General features: G+C 46.5%; 1 protein-coding gene and 2 long non-coding RNA genes across 3 annotated transcripts in view; 1 reads left to right on the top strand and 2 right to left on the bottom strand.

The window, feature by feature from the left end:
* Nucleotides 1-2,742: 2,742 nt before the first annotated feature.
* Nucleotides 2,743-3,768, top strand: LOC105294614 (olfactory receptor 10AC1-like). Its single transcript, XM_011363886.1, has one exon. It carries the CDS (start codon nucleotides 2,743-2,745, stop codon nucleotides 3,766-3,768), a length of 1,026 nt encoding a protein of 341 aa, XP_011362188.1.
* Nucleotides 3,769-11,317: 7,549 nt separating this feature from the next.
* Nucleotides 11,318-13,772, bottom strand: LOC111742279. Its single transcript, XR_002781249.1, has 3 exons — nucleotides 13,662-13,772; nucleotides 13,286-13,381; nucleotides 11,318-13,192 (listed from the first exon to the last, which is right to left on the bottom strand). It is a non-coding gene; the product is annotated as an uncharacterized LOC111742279 (long non-coding RNA).
* A 3,253-nt stretch (nucleotides 13,773-17,025) lies between these two features.
* Nucleotides 17,026-18,696, bottom strand: part of LOC105294613 — a 10,412-nt gene continuing 8,741 nt past the window's right edge. Inside the window, exons 3-4 of the long non-coding RNA XR_002781247.1 lie at nucleotides 18,620-18,662; nucleotides 17,026-18,005 (exon numbers count right to left, since the gene is read on the bottom strand). This is a non-coding gene — a long non-coding RNA (uncharacterized LOC105294613). The remainder of the gene's footprint in view (nucleotides 18,006-18,619; nucleotides 18,663-18,696) is intronic.

Raw genomic sequence — 18,696 nt, 5'->3', positions numbered from 1 at the left:
CATCCCACAATACACTGCACACTGCACACACCTGTGCAAGTGGACACGTACACAAACACACTGGTATCACCAGAAAGAGCTGTTTTACTATTTACCCTGCGTGAAGCCCCTTCTAAGATCCACCAATTGACATCGATCATGTTATGCCTAACCTGACATCTCCCTAACTGACCTAGTTAGTACTGTAAATGAAACCCATGTCTTCAAACTTATTTATGGGCTTTTGAAACATTGCAATATCTTTTTCAAAAATGGTTTACCTTGGGAATAAAAGCATAACCGCGAACACAATTTTGATCGAACCTTAAAATATCAGAAGTGGAAGAAACTTTAAAAATCATCTGGTCCCATCCTCTTACCTTGCAGGTGAGGAAACGGGCTCTGGTACGTCATGACCAGTTCACCATCACACAGTAGGCGGTCGAGAGTGGTTTCATGGTTCGCGGCTCAGTGACTGTTGGTCTTTGCTCTATAAACATGACCTCAGCGCACCACCAGCCTCCCGCGAGGAGAGGAACCGTTGGTTAAATATGAAGGAACAACTCAAATGATGTTGGAATAGCAACATCGGCATCGACGCCAGTCCGACCCAGTAGTTTGAGGGGCGTTGATGGCCTTCACTATGTTACGTGTATAGGTGCCTGGAGCAGTGATTCCACCTAGCCAGGTAAGTCTCCTTAGGAAAGGTGAACTTGGAGCAGGTTAAAGAAGCAAAGTTTTAAGGATTGGGGTGAATGAAGAGCAAGGAGAGGAGAAGCATGTGTCTCTGAGCTGAGTGAGTTAAGAGGAAGGAAGGACCATTGATCTTTGGTGTCTAGGGGAGGAGACGAATGTGATTCCGGTAGTTTCTTTTTTGTCGTGGGGCAATGACCTTGAAATGATTGATTGCATTGACCCCACCTGAGACTGAAGGTAAAACTGAGGGGTCATTTTAGGGGAGGACTTGGGGCAATTGGTTGTTGTAAAGGGGTGAGTTCTCTGACTCTCTGAGATTCCAGAGACCGAAATCCAGGTTAGGGACATAATAGGGACCCTGAGAGGAGGCATATATTTGGGAGAAATGAAGATCGAGTAACTAATTCCTTCCCTTACCATAATTCAGCAAACAACAAATATGACCCAAATCTTGAATTCCAGGAGACTGAGTTTAGTGGAGTTGCCACAACGGCCGTGGAGTTAGAGGAGGACACCCCACCTGCCTGGGGGACAGGAGCGTTCGCCCGGGATGCAGTGTGCGAATTCAGCCGTGGAGGATGAACAGAGATTTCCCAGCTTTTTCAGGTAATGTGGGGACCCCAGGGGGTTCCAGGAAATGGGGACAGGGTGTGCAAGGACAAGGCGTGCTCAGGGCAGGTGGGTCACTCACTCTAAGTCGCTTTGTCGTGCAAATGAACAGCAGGAGGTGAAGCTGGAAGTCACATGTGAAGGGCCGAAGGACGTGGCGAAGCCTTTGGACTTAATCCCGAAGGTAAGAAATGGAGATAAACACAGAACTGGTGTCTCGTTTAGAAGGGTCCTTCCGGTTGGTGCTGCGAAAAACTGATTAGAAGGGAGCAGCCCGGAGGCAGGGGGACCCGTTGGAAACTGTCATAATCATTCAGGAAAGAGAAAAAGTGTCATGAGAGGGAAGAGAAGAACCTCTGGGGTCCGAGGTGTTTCTGCCAGGACGTGGTGGCCAGCTGTCCTTGAGGGTACGGGAGAGAGACTCCATCTGAGGCGACTTCCTGATTTTTACTTTTGCTCTGGGCTGGCTCCATTCACAAAAGGAGAGGTGCAGGGTTTAGAAATAATGTATTTAGTTGGGGGACAGATCGAACTGGAAGTGTTGGTGGGACAAGTTAGCGGAAATCTCAGGGTCTGAGCTAGGAGAAGAAGGTGGGTCTTTAGCTTTAGAGTTTATCATCAGAGCTTGAGCCATGGGAGTGGGTGCTCTATCACTCATGAAGGCTGCTCATCAAACGTGAGCCGGGGAGACCATCTCCCTCTGTCGTTTTTGTGTTTATTGTGTTTTGTTTTTCCCTATAACTGAATCAGAGAGAAATGACAGGCCCAGGATTGCCGTGGGTTTGTCCTTAATCCAGCTAACGGGAGGACGCAGAACATGTAAATAATCCAGAAAACAAAGCTCAGGGCAGGTGAGAAGTACACAGGATCTACCAGCAAAGAGCGGGGAGGTGAACCTCCCCGAGTGGTGCTCGTCAGGGGAGCGAGACGGCCTCTGTGAACGGGAGCTTCTAACATGCTCAAGTCCCTAATCCCTGTGGCTTTGTCTGCCAGAGTGACTGTCCCTATCACTCACAGACAGCCCACTCAGCAAAGAGGTGGTCCGGTAGAAATCGGAATCCCTTAGTGGTTTTCTGCCTAGGCGGTCAGCCCTCGTCCCCATCACTGCGGGCTGGGCACAGGTCACCTGGCTCTGCAGGTGTGGAGAGCGTAGGATTCAGAACACTGGAGGAACTGGAGGATGCGTGGACAGGTGTGAGGAAGACACCTGGGCGCTGGGAAGTGCACGGAGCACAGAAGGGAGAGTGGGCAGTGGCTCAGCACCTCTGAAGGCCTGGAGGACGTGGGACGGCAAGAAAGGAGGGGCGGAAAGTTTTGGATTGGGGAGAAGACTCCGAGTCCCCAGGAGAGGAGAGCGGGGGTGTGAGAAGCAAGGGGTGGTCCCCTAGAAGGCTGGGCGGAGGGTTCCGAGCCCAGGAGAGGCAAAGGACATGCATTTTCTGGGAAGGGTGTGTCACCATGACTATCCTCTCCAGCCTGCACACCTGTCCTCCTCCAGGTCCCAACATGAGTTATTGGTCCGAGTCAAACTGGACCGCCCCACAGGAGTTTGTCATCCTGGGCTTCTCCGGGTGGCCCCAGTGGTTGCGGGTGCTGCTCTTTGCCCTCCTCCTGCCACTCTATCTGGCCACACTGGCAGGGAACCTGCTCATCCTGGGCCTGGCCATCGTGGACCCCGCCCTGCACACTCCCATGTACTTCTTTCTGGGGGCCCTGTCTGCCGTGGAGGCGGCCTACACGCTGGTGCTGACTCCACGCATGCTTGCGGGCTTCCTCCTGCCTCCTGGGGGCCAGGCCGTGGCCCCCTCCACCTGTGCTGCCCAGATGGGCCTTTTTGTGGCGCTGGGAGGCTCTGAGTGCCTGCTGCTGGCCGCCATGGCCCTGGACCGCTACCTGGCCATCTGCCGCCCTCTCTACTACCCTCAGCTCATGACCACAGGGCTCTGCTGGTGCCTTCTCGCCTCCTGCTGTGCAGGGGGCTCTCTCCTGGCCTTAGGCCTCACCACGGCCATATTCCAGCTGCCCTTCTGCCGTGGGGGCTTAGTCAACCATGTGTTCTGCGACCTCCCGGCGGTGTTGGTGTTGGCCTGTGGAAACCGTGACCTTCAGGAGCACGTCCTGCTGGTGGCTTGCCTGCTGCTCCTGGTGCTGCCTCTGGCCCTGATCCTGCTCTCCTATACCAGGGTGCTGGTGGTCATCTTGGGAGTCGGTGGGGCCGCAGGCCGCCGCAAGGCCTTCCACACGGTGGCGTCGCATCTCACCGTGGCCGTGCTCCACTATGGCTGTGCCACGGCCATGTACGCCAGACCCCTGAGCAGCCGCTCCCTCGAGGAGGACAAGCTCGTGTCCCTCATCTACATCAACCTCACACCCTTGCTGTACCCGGCCATCTACACACTGAGGAATCGGGACATGCAGGGCGCGCTGCAGCGGGTGGTTGGCCATGGGACACTAGGGACCGCTGGCCAGGCCGATGGCCCCTAATACTGTCTTTCCTGAAATCGCCCGCTCCCATGAACCTCAACGTTCCAGAGCCATCTACGGCTCCCCAAGGCCGCCTGGACATAACCTGAGTAGGGCTTACAAGGACTCCAAAATCGGACTCCAGCCCAGTTCCTCTGCTTCTATTGACATTTTGAGCTGGATAGTCCTCCGATGTGGGAGGACGTCCTGGGCTGTGTGGGGTGTCCAGCCACACCCCTTGTCTCTACCCACTAGATGGCAGTAGCGTGCACCACCAGGAAGTTGTGATCACCAAAAATGTCATCAGACATTGCCAAAAATCTCCTGGGGGGCAAAATCGTCACTGGTCGAAAAGCGCCGATCTAAACTCTAGCCACAAAGTGTCTTTGAAGAGAAATGAGTACTATCGCACAATAGTCAAAAACTGAAAAGAATCCAAAAATGTTTGTGAACATGGTAGATGTAGACATCACGTGGCACAGTCATGCAATGGAATACTACACAGCAATGAACAGGAATGATCCACTGTTACCAGCAAAAAGTAAGCACAACAGAGACACACTGAGTATAAGAAGTAAGACATCAAGAGTACATACTGTATGTTTCCTTTTAAATAAAAACCCACGACAAACTATGGTGGCCGGTGTCATGATAGTGATTCCTGGGGAAGGATTTGAACCGCAGAGGGCACACGGAGATCGGCCGGGCACCGGAAATGTTCTGTGTCTTGATTTGGATAGTGATTACATGGTTTTTATGTGTGTATAACTTCATCGAGATGTATACTTAAGATCTGTGTACTTCACTGCATGTAAAATAAACTCCAGCTGACTCGAGGTATTCACAAAGTAAGACGAGCCTTCATAATTGTCATGCCTTTGCTCACGCTGTTTTTTACCCCAGGTATGCTCAGGATTTACAAAAATCCCTTGTATTATTCAGGGATCTGCCTAAATACCACATCTGCTAGAGACTGAAGGTTTGTGTCATCCCTAAATTCATACATTGAGCCTGACCCCCAGTGTGATGTTACCAGGAGGCGTGGCCTCTGGGGGTGATGAGGCCACGAGGCTGGAGCCCTCATGGATGCAATCAGTGCCCTTATAAAGGAGACCCCAGAGTGCTCCCTTGCCCTTCAGCCATGTTGGGACACAGGGAGACGACAGCCGTCTGGGAGTCGGGAAGCAGATGCTCACCAGATGCTGAATCTTCTGGTGCCTTGATCTTGGACTTCCAGCCTCCAGAACTATGAGAAAAAATGTCCTGTTATTTTTAAGCATCTCAATCTGTGGCTTAAAAATATCAGTATTTTGACATAGCAGCCTGAACGGCCTAAGACAATACCCTTTCCTGCCTCCTCTCAGTTACAACTATTGTCTGAAATATCATTTTAGCATATGCTTCGCATCCCACCCACTCTCCCCAAAACACAACTAGACTGTGAGATCTTTAAAGCCAGATCTCAGATCTTAATCTTTTATTTCAAAATCCATGACCTTGACAGTTCTGAATACACCATAGACAAGCTCGGGGTTGTTTTGGGGTCTGACATATCGCTATGGGGCTGGGGACACAGCTCTTGAGTCCTATCCAGGGCAAGGATCAAGAAGATTGAATCCTCTTCAGAGCCTCAGAGTCCGCGGTGAGAACCCCGGCTGGTGACGTCTGGGTCCAGCTTCCCCACAAGGAGCCCCGGAAGCAGCAGGTTGGTCGCTTGGCATAATAACTGCATTCAGAAAACTTGAGAGCCCTGATTGTACCCCATGGCCAGAGTCTCAGATACCGCGGGAGGGAACTTTTCTTAAAAGCATCCCCTGAACGGTCCATTCAGGAGCTAAGTCTTGGAGGTACGGTCAGCGCCGGTAAGTCCTGTCTACTCAGCCTCTTAGCGGGAGAAACAACTCATCCACGGAGGCAGGTTCGGAGCTTGGGAAGCATTATAATCGTGCTAGCAGCATGGAATGCTAAGAGTGGGCCTATTAACTGCCCGGAAGTCTCGTGAAAGGCGGCCTCTGTCGGTCTGTCCATGCCGTCTCTGTTCCTACCTTCCGCTTCTCCCTGAGAGGGGCCCTCAGGGATCTGATGCCCACGGGAAGCTCTTGCTATGAAACACTGGACTCCCCCACACCTCCCCCGCAAATCCCACATGTATGAGGAAGTCCTCACCTCAAGAGAGTCTTAGGGATGCTATTCTTAACAGGGCCTGTCAACACCTGGTGCTCAGCCACCTGCGGTGCAGTTGTGCAGGTGGCTGCTTTTTTCCAGGCATCTCCTGAGACAGGGTTAGGCCTGAGGGGTCCATCAACAACATCCTATCCAGGTTGTTTACAAAGAGAGTAACAGTAACAGTAACAGTAACAGTCACGACCGAGGAGGCCATGTGCACTTGACTAGCTGGCAGCAGGGGTGGGGAGCTCCTTGGGGTAAGCGGTCTGGATACTGACCAAAGGTCCTGGGATGCTTTTAAGTGTTACTCATTTTGGGTCTTTGGGAATGAGGCTAGTGGCTGCATGTCTGTGGCTCAGAGCCAGTATTAAAACCTCAACAGTCATTTGGCCTCTTTCTTTCTCCCTCCTGCTAGACAAAGTCTTAAAATATTTTAAACATGTTTTTGAGCCGCATAGCTTCAATTTCTGTTTCTTTCTTTTGTTTTTTAAATTTATTGAGAAATAACCGACATATGATATTATATTAGTTTCAGGCGTACAACATCATGTTGGGCATTTGCATAGACTGCAAAATGATCACCGCGGTAAGTCTAGTTATCTCATCTCATATAGTTACAATTGTTTTTTCTTGGAATGAGAACTTTAAGATCTACTCTCTTGTCACCTTTCAAATACACAATACACTTTCGAGTTGTAGTTCCAAACTCTCTACTACCATTTTTAAAGATAGTTATTTTTATAGGTCAAATCCCTGATTTGACCTTAGGGATTCTTATCGGAAAGATCTGTGGTGGATGTCCCTTGCGGCTGGACTTGTAGGTGGCCGCCTTCCCCTCCAGGGTGTCCCAATCGCCCGCACTAGCAGCCCCCGAGGGAGCGTAGAAGCAGCGCTTCCAGGCGTTGGTGCGCCAGGTGCTGAGAAGCGCCCAGGCGGTTCCCAAGGCACTTTACCGGCAACGAACGAGGCTTGCTAACTTCCTTGGGTCTCATAGGTGCGCTGGGCCCAGGTGCTCAGGCTGTTTGTATCGGGCCATTAGATCTTGCGCCACGATGCGCCAGGCGTGGAACTCGGAATACTCCCCAGGGTCAGGGGAACAGGTGTGACAGCAGCCAGGGGTGCCGTAACAGCAGCGGCGGGGGCGCAGGCCCTGGGGCGCTTCCCTTGCCCGGGGCCCTGCCTTCCCGGCGTGATCGCCCCCTACCGTCTGGTTAGGACTCAGAGTTCTCGAGCCGCCCGCGAGCACCGCGGTCAGCAAAGGAGAGACTCCCTGTCCTCCTTCTAGATTCTCTGCCTGGCACCTTCATTCGGTAACCCATACTTGGGCAGGGCTGCCACTCGTGTGTCCCGGCCGTTAACTAACGCAACAGGACTTGGCGAATTCGTGGCCAAGTCGGCGCTCGGAGTGGGGAAAGATGCCCGAGGTCTGACACCCGCTAGGGGAATTCACCTCCGGGGGTAACACGCAGGACACACCCGCAGCGCCTCAAACCAGCTCCTATGAGCAACGCTCCGAGGTCCAGCAGGACTCCGGTGCTTCTTTGGGAGCTGGCACCGGGGTGGGAAGGCGGCAGCACGTGCAGCGCATAGCTGCGGCCACCAAGGCCAACAGGTGGTGCGACCCCGGGATAGACCCACCCACCTGGGGAGCCAGTCAGCCAGCTATTTGCAGCTAAAAGGCTTTACCTGCGGCCAATTGCAAGCACGACCATCCTGTTCCTGCCGCCAATTGTTAGGACTTGGTTAAATTAACACACAATAAGCGGAGGGCGGGGCGCCGGATGGTGAGCTGGTTCAGCAACAGACCACGACAGAAGCCGAAGAGTTTCTCACTCACAGGCCTGGAGGTGACGACGCACAGCACGCTGGAGCACCCCGCCCCGGCGCCCCCAGCAGATCCAGGTCGAGAGCAGACTCTGGAGAAAGGTAGGACCTGGGGCCAAGTTTTTATTAGGGTCCCTGAGGAGAGTGCTTTGGGGTTCCCGGGCTAGGACTTGATTGATCAATTCAAACCAAAGGAGCGTGGTCTTGGGGCTCTAAGCTTAGGGGCACGCGAGACAGACCAGCGCTGGGAGGCAGGGGAGAGAGGGTCGATTACAAGAGCTGCTGGGGAAGCCATAACAGAAATTGACATTGGCTTGTGACTGCGGCTGCCCTATAGGGCGTGCACTTGTGAGATGCTAGTGTCAGTGTAAGGCCCCTGCAGACCACGGAGCTAGACAAAGTCGTTGCGAGTCAGCAGTACCACGGTGTAGCTTGGCTGAACTGGAAACTATGAACACCTAGATGAGAATTTATTTTCATTTATCCAGCTGTGCTGCTCAAATTTGTTAACTCGTGTCTTTTGTTAAGTCTGAGCCATTATCTCAGCCTATTTACTCTTCTTCCATGTTTATTTTGTCTTTCAGGAACTCCTGTTTGCTCGTCTTTTTAATGTCTCCCGCCCTTTCTTTCCTATTTCTACCTCTTGATATACTGAAGTCTATGAATTTGCTTAGCTCTTACTGTTTGGTTTCTCAGCTGAGTATAATCTACTGTTTGACATGTTCATTGAGTAACTTAATGTTGTTTTAAATTTCAGTGACTGTATTTTTCATTTCTAGACACTCCGTGGTTCTAACTAATCTTTCTTTGTGCCTTGCTTTCATGTTTTTTTTAAAATCATTTTTAAAGATAGTTATTTTTATAGAATTTCCAGTTTTTCTATTACCTAACTTACTTGGTGTTATTTTGTTAAAATGGCTGTTGACTTTTGGTATTGGTTCCTCACATTTTGTAATTTTGCATTATAAATCATCTTGGGCTTACATGTCAGAATCCTGACAAACATGGGTTGATTGTCTTCCTCCAAAAAGATTGTTTGCTTCTGTACGTTGTTTCAAAGACCAGAACAAATTTCTATGTCCATTGTGCAGTTTTTCAACTAGGACATGAAAAAGCAAATTCAAAATTCTAACTCATGAGGTGTAGGTTAGGGCTTACAATTCATCAGGGTAAACATTTTCCCCATCAGAGCTCAGGGAGAGACAGACAAGCGTCCTGTGCAAATGCACAGATTTTTCTCCAGTCCACCCTTTCTCTATATGTATGGATTTTTGAAATTTCTAAATTTGAGTTATTTCAGTGCCAACTCTCTGCCTTGTGTGGCCCCAAGGCCTTGTTTCTCATCTTCCTATATTCTTTAATATCCAAGCTTTTGGGTAAACAAAATTAAACCCACACGGCAGCTACCGGCTACAGCATCAACTCACAAACTTTATTTCTGGCTTTCTGTTCCCTTTACCTAGTTGGCGCCTAGAAACTTCACTTATTTTCTTGCAAGCCGAATTATGAATCTAAAAGAAGTTTATCTATTATTATCCAAAACTTTTAGCTGTTTACAGTGAGGTGTTTTTTTATTGCCGGGAAAGGGAGTCCTAACTTCACACATTTAATATGAACATAACTTATAAACCAGATGATTGAGAGATATGAGATATCAGGAAATTGTTGGTTTCCAGATCCAGGGGGCACTGTAATACTTGCCAGAAAACAACGACAACAACAACAACAAAAAGGGCGTGTGGTACGGCTTATGGACTTCTGGTTTAATAACAAATTCATATTGTTCCAGTTATAATGTATATTACAAAGACAGAAGGGTATAATTTAGCGTGGAAAGCCTAGATAGATGACACTCTACATATTATGGTGTGTATGTCTACAAGTTCACAATTATGTTCCATTACCAGTGTAGTTCAAAAATAAATAAAATTCTTTTTATGTAGCATCCTCAGGAACATAACCCCTATATAGCTCTGGGATTATTCTGACACTTATTAAATCTGTTGCTTAATATATTCACATACTTCAAAGCTCAATATTCACAGTTAATATAGCTACAGATACACTTTATAATTAAATATAGCCTATAAAAACATATCACTCTAGAGTATCATTACCCTTCTAGCATTAGCTTTTAAACTTTTTAATTCTCTAAATCGGTAGACTATCACTTCAGGATCAATCTCTAGATTTCTCACTAAAGGATTTTCCACATCCAGAATATCCAGAGGTTTTCATTCCTAGATGTGTGGTGACTTCTTGAAAAAAACCTTCTCATGTTATCCATACAGTTTCTCCCTAGTGTGGATTCTATGATGTCTAATGAGGTTTGCCTTCTGGGAGAAGGTTTTCCCACAGTCAGAGCATTCATAGGGCTTCTTTCCCATATGAGTTCTCTTGTGTATGATGAGGCATGAGTTCTGGGAGAAGGCTTTCCCACACTCACTGCACTCATAGGGCTTCTCTCCTGTGTGAGTCCTCTGGTGGAGGATGAGGTGTGACTTCTGGAAGAAGGCTTTCCCACATTCGCTACATCCATAAGGCTTCTCTCCTGTGTGGATTCTATAATGGATGATGAGGCAGGACTTCCGGGAGAAAGATTTCCCACATTCCTTGCAGCCATAAGGTTTCTCTCCTGTATGAGATCTGTGATGTTCGATGAGACGTGACTTGTGGGAGAAGGTTTTCTCACATTCTGAACACTTATAAGGTTTCTCTTCAGCAAGAACTGTGTCAGGCATGCAGAGGCTTCTCATCTGGGAGGGTGTTTTACCACAGTTGCTGTTTCTACCAGGTTTTTCTTTTGTGTGACTTCCCTGACGTTCATTGAGGCAGCTCTCCCTTAAGTCATCCCCCTGTTTGTCGCAGCCATAGGATTTCTCACCTCTGTGGACTCTCTGATGCCTAATGAGTTCTGGTTTGTAGGAAAAGCCTTCTCCACACTTGGTACATTCATGGGCCTTCTCAGCATTTTTGGTTCCCCCATCAGTACTAAGGGCTTGGCCGTGGCTAAAAGCTTTTCTACACTGGTTACATTCGTGTGTGCCAGAATGTGGAGTTTCGAGTTTAGAATAGAGAAATAATTTCCCCTGTCCATCGTACTCAAATCTCCTTCTTGCGAGGTATGTGTTGGGACTAACAGCTAGATTACATTGCAAACTCGTTCCACATGAGTCACACTTATGGACCTGTTGTCTTAAAGGAACAAGATTTGTGTTCTGACGGGTTTTTTTTTCAATTGTATTACATTCGTGGTGCCCTTTTTTGGTCAATTTTTTCCTGTCTAGGAATGAAACTTGCCTCAAAAGTTTGTCTTGGTGTTTCTGTTGTCTATCTACTTGGGTATCAACTTGCAAAACTTCTTCTAGGGAAAAAAAAAGTGACACAAATGTGTTAATCTTTCCAGTATCGCATCATAGAACTAAATTATTTCAGAAATGTTTGGAAGGATTGACTTTGTGGTTTCAAACCTAGCTGCCCAGACTGGATGATCATAATCCTGTTACAAACATGTCCTAGTCCCTCAGCTTTTAAAACGAAAAAAAAAAAAAAAAGATACTAGAAACAGGGAAATAAAAAAAACACTGACAATGAATAGAAGTAGCTTTGCTATTCACAAGTCTGATAGTATATTGGAAAGAAGGAGAAAGTGCACACAAGTAAAAGTGAGTAAGAGAGAAAAACTGGGAGGGTAGTGGATTCAAGGTATTAATCTGCTAATGAACCAGCTTGCTGGGATGGGGGAAAAGCCCTGGTCTGTAGCATTTACCAGTTTCCATAGTGAAAACACTCTTCCACCATGGTCAATTTCAAGCTACCAAGATGACGTCCTGACTGCAGGGCTGGGAAGATGCAGGCACAACTGGCTATCACAGGCCAGAACTAGCTCTAGCAACCCTAGATAAAGGGGAGGGGATCATAAGGAGGCTCCATCAGGAGAGCAGGATACTTAGGAACTATTAGCAAGGACTAGAGAAAGACAAGCGTTTCTGGAGGAATCACAAGAGAAGAGTTTAGGAAGTATGAGCAAAGGACTCTGGTTAAAAGAAGTGAAGCCAAGTATGAGCTCCCTCACTTTATTCCTGGGTTACAAAGAGACTCTTCGCTAATCTGCATTTTCCGTGTCCTTCCCACCTTAAGTTCCCCTTCATTATGTACACCAAATTAATTTTCTCAAAGCAGCAAGTCCTTTATTTTTAAAGGAACTATATTAGAGCCAGAAGTCCATTCTGCAGTGACTTATCCTCACATGGACCTCTAAGATCTGTGTGATATCCAGTACGAGAACACAAGAATAAGTGTCCTAGACCAGAAAGCAAACCGTCCTTGGCCCCAGGAAGATTCCCCGTTGTACTCTCATGGCTTGGAAGACCATTTTCTTCAGTCATGGTTCCTCGATAACAAATCCGGCTGATGACCAAATCCTTATGTGTCCCCTCCCCATATGTCTGGTGGACCTGGCTGCAGATCAGCCCCATCCCCCACTAACTTCATTATTAACGGCCCTAAGGGGTGTGGTGTCCACATTACTGAGGAATCTACTTTGATAATCTTAAATGTTGGACTCACCATCCTTTTAGATCCTCGTTGGCTTTTTCTTCATTTACCTTTTAAACAACAAACTATACCTGCTGTTTCACCTCTGGCACCCAGACCCAAAGCAACCATGGAGCGCCTTTGTTTAGAAATGTTTACATTCCCTGAGCCCCACTACTGATTTCCCACAAGATCAAATCAATGGCTACAGATCTTTCCCATCTGGATTTTCTGGGCTGAAACCTAGCCAGGGGCTATTTTTAAAGCTCTCTAGGTGATCCTGTCTGTATCCGATTAAAACAACAGCCCTGAACAAATGCTTGATAAAAGATCCTTGTCCTAAAAAGAGGAGGGAGTTAACCAATGTCCACCATGTAAGTCCCACGGAAATAAGGAAAAATAAAATAAATGCTCTTCTCCCCACAGAGTTACACTGGGATGAGGGAAAAGCTTCAGTTATAACCTACTAGAAAACACAGAGCCATATTACATGGTTTTGAAAAGAAGAGGAACTTAAAGTCATACGAAGGGGAGCAAATAGGTTTTTGAGGCATTTCACAGTGAAAGAAAGAAAAAAACAACTAAAATTAAAATGAGTGGCACAAAATGACAGAGATATAGAATAAGGCAAATGTATGAATCCCTGACTGCATGAAAAAGACCATTTCATAACCATGGGGGAAAGTGTAAGACTTGAGATTCTAGAGAAAGACTGAGCAAGCAAGGTCTTAGAAGGCAGGGCAGAATAAAAGGATAAATAAATATAGATTATGTCTTTCTCCAAAATCCAGGGAAAAGGGAGTTATCGTGTAGGGCTGTGTGATGTGTGCAGATAGCAGGAATCATTTGGGCCTCTCAAGGTCTGAGGCCAAATGTCCACAGCTGCTTGCAAAGGTCCAAGGCTTTTAAGAACAGTTGCCTGAAACAAAACAAAAAAAAATCCAAGGTTCTGCTTTGTGACCTCCTGGAAACGTTATGTCCACGGTCCCCCTGCAAGCTGCTTCTCTCTCACCTGGAAAGCCCCATCCAAGGATTTCTTCTTCCTCCACCCATGGTTCTTGCCCCTGCTCCAACCTGGAGATCACAGCTGGTTTGGTGACTTGACACCCTGTTCATGAAAAATAGTTACAAGATTTATGCTGAGCCATCTGAGCCATATAAGGAAGCAGAAGTTTCGGGCCGCACAATAAACATTTACATTTTGGCCAAGAATAGATATTTTGCTTGGGAAGTAAATTCAGAAAACATATAATCCAGGTAAGATGAGAGCAACACTCTTTGACAACTGAAACCCAACGCCAAACACTTTTAGTACTTAGGAGGTTTTATATAGCTGAGAAAATAAAGGAGCTCAGACATGACTGGGAGACATTAGAGGGCTTCCTCACCCACGGAGACCAGGTGGCTATAGTTCTCCAGCATCACATCCCGGTACAGGGTCCTCTGCATAGGATCCAGCTGCTGCCACTCCTTACGGGTGAAGCCCACAGCCACATCTCTGAATGACAATGGTTCCTAAAACAGCATATTCCCAATTAATCTTAAGTGCTTGCAACAGAGTACCATGGCAAAGGCGTGGAGGAGATGGATCTTGCCATGTTCAGAGTCAGGTCACCCCATGCTAAGTCATACAGGAACTGAGCGTGCCCCTAACTTTGTACATTTTGTGGGTGAGAAAAATATTATTAGGAAAGATCTCACCTTTGGATCTCCGTTTGTTCGTTCATTCGTTCATTCATTCATTTGGTGAGCAAGGATCTATTGAAGATCCGGTGTGTTACTGGCATTCTGCTTGGTGCTTGGGGTCAAAAAGCTGAATGCAACATTGGTCCTATGCTAAAGGCAGTTAGAGTCTGCTGGAATGAGATGAACAGTGTGGACTTCTGTATAGTTAAGATTACTCTGAATGATGAGAGTGTATTTATGATGAGAGTGTATTTACATACAGAACAGACTCAAAGAAGACAGTGGTCAAATTCAATGTATTGATGTCAAGTTAAGCTTTACTGGAGGGTGTGCCTGAGCAGTCATGAAAAATCAACAGTATGTTCTGATGTCAGGAGGACATTTCTATCAAAAGGCAGTTCATAGATCTCTGTTTCCTTAGGGTCAGTTACTGGGCCTTTATTAGGTTCCTTTGGTGTTATGTTTACCAGATTTTTCATAATCTTTACAGCTTTGCATTGCTATCTGCATATAAAGAAGCAATCACATCTTCTAGTCTTTACCAAATGGTTTTGGGAGAGAAAAGACCTTCACCAATCACCCTGATCAGAGATTCTGGGAGAGTTGGTTGGTGGGGTCGGTGGGCAGGTCCACAGCCATGGTCCATGCGTGGGATCTGTGGGTAGGAGGGCCAGATGCTAGGGTCTGCAGGTGGGCTGGGCTGTTGGTCCAAAGGATGGCAGGGCAGGCTTTGGGGTCACTGTGTGGACGGGGCTGCTGTCAGGTCAGGTTGCTCCTGGGTCTGTGGTACTGCTTGCATCAGGTTACTCCTCCGCCCACAGTATGTGAGCTTCCCCTTTCTCCACCTCCTTTGGGGAACCCTTGGTATTGTGACACGTCGAAGTGTTTGCTGATCAGACAAGTGCGAAACGGTACAGTATGCACAAAAAGAGAAGTTCAACAAAGGCACAGAAACCATAAATAACCAAACAGAAATCCTGGAACTGAAGACTACAATAAATATACTGAAAAACTTGATAGAGCTTCAACATCAGACTCAATCGAACAGAATAAAGGACCCCAGTGAACTCAAAGGTGTCATTTGAAAGTAGTCAGAGGAAGTTAAAAAAAAAAGAATGAAAAAGAGTGAAGAAAACCTATGGTATTTATAGAACATCAACAAAAGAACCAATACACGCATAACTGGAGTCCCGGAGGAGAAGAGATAAAGAAGAGAGCTTATTTAAAGAAATAATGGCTGAATACGTTCCAAATCTAGGGAGGGAAATGGAAATCCACGTTCATGATTTCCAAATATCCCCAAATAAGTTGAACTCAAAGAGGTCTATACTGAGACACATTATAATTAAATTGTTAAATATCAAAGACAGAAAATTTTGAAAACAGCAAAAGAGAAACAAGTTGTCATATGTAAGGGAACCCCCGTGAGACTATGAGTGGCTTATTCAGCAGAAACCTCACAGACCAGGAGAGGTTGGGATGATATATTCAAAGTACAGGAAAAACAAAAACAAAACTGCTAACCGAGAATATTACACCTGGTAAAACTTTCCTTTAAAAATGAAGGAGAAAGATTTTCCCAGACAAGCAAAAACAGAGGGAGTTCAACACTACTTAACCTGCCTTACAAAAAATACTAAAGCAAGTTCTTCATGTTGAAACAAAAATATATTAGGTAGCAACATGAAAGCATTATAAATCTCATGGCGAAGGAAAATATGCCTCTTCTATTCACACAGTACTGATGTCCAGCCAGAACTAGGCAAGACAAAGAGACAAAAGGCATCCAAATCATAAAGAAGCAAATGCATCTCTGCAGATGACAGTCTTATTGAGTGCAGGATCCTGAAGACACATCTGCACGTCCATGTTCATTACAGCATTATTCACAACAGCCAAGAGATGTAGACACCCTATTTGTCCATCAGTGTGTGAATGGATAAAGAAAATGTGGTATGTACACACAATGGGATATTATTCAGCCACAAGAAAGAAGGAAATCACAGTATTTGTGACATTCATGGAGCTGGAGAACATTATGCTAAGATAAATAAGCCAGACACAGAAGGGCAAATACTGCATGATCCCACTTTTATGAAGAATCTAAAATAGTCAAATTCATAGCACTAGGGAGTAGCACAGTGGCTACCAGGGGCTTGGAGGAGGTGTGATGTAAGTCCTGGAGAGCTACTGCACAACGTAGGGCTTGTAGTTAGCAATATTGTAGAGTGTACTTAAATTTTTGCTAAAAGGGCAGATCTTTTGTTACATGCTCTTACCACAAAAGAAAAAATATGTATTTTTAAAAAGCAAGATGGGAGGAAACTTGGGTGTGATGGAAGTTTATGGCTTTGATTGTGGTGATGGTTTCATGGGTACACACTTATCTGTAAACTCATCAAGATGTCTAATTAAATATATACAGAGATTTGTATGTCAATCATACCTTGATAAAGTAGTTTCAAAAATAAATTCTGGTAGTCATACTTTTTTAAAAAGTAAAAAATGAAATGCATTAATTTTAATGATACCTCTTGTTTAACCTACTACATCAAAAATATTATCATTTAAACATATAATCATTTTTAAATCACTAATATATATATTTTTTTCACGCCACATCTTCAAAACCTGGCGTGTATTTGCCACTTAACAGTATATCTCACTTCGGACACTTTATCTTCAATTCCATTTGGTGAAATTTAGTCCTATAAAAGCCATGAAGTTGTGTTTAATGAAAAAAACATACTACTGATTCAGTTTTAAAATCTAAGTGTAAATTAAAAATTCAGGTCCACAGCCACCCTAACGACACTGCAGGTGCTCAGGATCCGCCAGTGGCCGACGGCCGCTGTGTTGGAGAGTGCAGGTCAGCGATGCAGAAACGCTACCGGATTCTCTTGCTGGGGACATGGATTTGGTAGATATGACTGCAGTTTAGCACAACCATTAAGGGCCCGGGTCTCTGTCTGTCTGTTCATCAGTAAAATGGGAGGAGGAATTCCTAACATCTAGCTCACAGGTTTATTCATGAAACGATAGATGAAACACACAGAGACGGGAACATAAGTGCTCAACAGATGGAGTCTGAATGCTTTTATTGTCATCTTTATTGCAGACAGCCCTAACGGAGGGAGAGTCCCAATGAGACTTGGTTTCCTACAAAACAAAAGCTTCCCAACAGCACCAAACGAAACTTCCAGCTTCACATCCAGGTCTGACAGCCTCCTGTCGCAGCCAGCTCTCTCTTCTGAGAAGGCTGTGGGGTCACCACCTTGTTTTCAGCCTCTCATACCTGTCCTGTCCCCAGATGTTTCTGGTATTGAACCCCCAGATAGGCCTGGCTTTATTAAGCATAAACACTCCCAGTCAGACAGGTCTCCGAGCTAGGAACTAAGACCCTGTGACTGCTCCTCTTCCTGGAGTGGACAGCTCCAACGTGTGTCCACGAGGCCTCGTCTTCCGTGGGACTCACGCTCTCCCTCCCTGCAGCCCAAGCAGAGACCCAGCCCCTCGGCCCCACCCCAAACTAGGCTGGGCCAATCGAAATCTTTCCCAAAGATCTTGCAAACTGGCTCTATTTAAGGAGCCTCGGTCCCTTTCTATGGCAAAATTTGTAATGTGAGCTGTGGGAGCTATTTGGGCATTCTATTTCGGGTCACGTGAAGTCAGTATGACAGAAGGAAGTCCCAGAAACAGGGATAAGGGACAAGAAAGACTCCTGACAACATCTGGGGTCCTCTCTGTGACTCGGAGCTCCGAGTCCCAGCTGCACACCTGCTCTCCCCACAGTGTGGGGTACTGCCTAGATTCTGTCTGTCCTACACTCGCTCTAGCTGGGTTTCTGGCTCTCATAACTTCAAGGGTTCTGCCAGTGCACTTGGCGTTCACGTGTCCCTAAAGACCAGGGTAGGGAGAGAATAGAGGTACATGAGAATGCAGACAGGCTGATGGCAAACAACGATGTCACTGATGTCTGAAGAAAGATAATGATGACCGAGAAAGGGCTCCAAGGAGGCCAAGGGCAGATGGATGAGGTGTAAGTCCTGTAAAGGGAAAAGGCGGCTGCCACCTTGAACTTGACAAGGCCGGGCGAGCCTGGGCCATCGTCCCACCATCACCACCCCCTCACTGCCCCTGGCAAAGACTGAAACAGTGAGCTGTTCGCTCTCCTTCTGTGTCAAAAGTACTGTGCAGATCATTTGAAGAACATACTATTCATTTGTTCCTCCAGATAATGCAGTGTTTTTTCTAGGTCAGCCCGAATCATAACAAGGCTGTGTTTGTAGGTCTGAGTATTTGATTCCCTAAACAGCTGTAATCATAGATTTCTGCACTGGCCTAACATCCACTGCTTATACTGGAAAAGACTTGCCGTTAAGGTGACATGCTTGTCCCAGACACACAACACAAGTCAGATATTGGATGGAATCTGTCATTTTACGGTGCCAGGAATATCAGACTTAAAATTTACAAGACAGCTAATAACCCAGCAGCCTCTGTAGCGTATCCACTCCGCCCTTCCTGTGGCTCTGATCTTCCATTCGCTTGTTTTCCCTGATCCTGATTTGTGTGCATTTTCTTTTATTGGATGCATTCTTATAAGCAACCTGAAATCTGCAGTAAAACAAAGCGCAGTATAAAGAAACACCACACTCACCTGGCACATGGTCCTTCCTGGCTGGTCTGGGAAAAGCAGACACCTGTGGAGGCAGAGATTGGGGTGGGGGAGAGGAC

This window comes from Pteropus vampyrus, unplaced genomic scaffold (assembly GCF_000151845.1).
Source record: "Pteropus vampyrus isolate Shadow unplaced genomic scaffold, Pvam_2.0 Scaffold90, whole genome shotgun sequence".
NCBI lineage: Eukaryota > Metazoa > Chordata > Mammalia > Chiroptera > Pteropodidae > Pteropus > Pteropus vampyrus.
This window is presented reverse-complemented; position numbering and strand designations above follow the sequence as displayed.

What these genes read in the sequence shown, in the direction of transcription:
- LOC105294614 (XM_011363886.1), top strand. Translation starts at nt 2,743, where the DNA reads ATGACTATCCTCTCCAGCCTGCACACCTGTCCTCCTCCAGGTCCCAAC.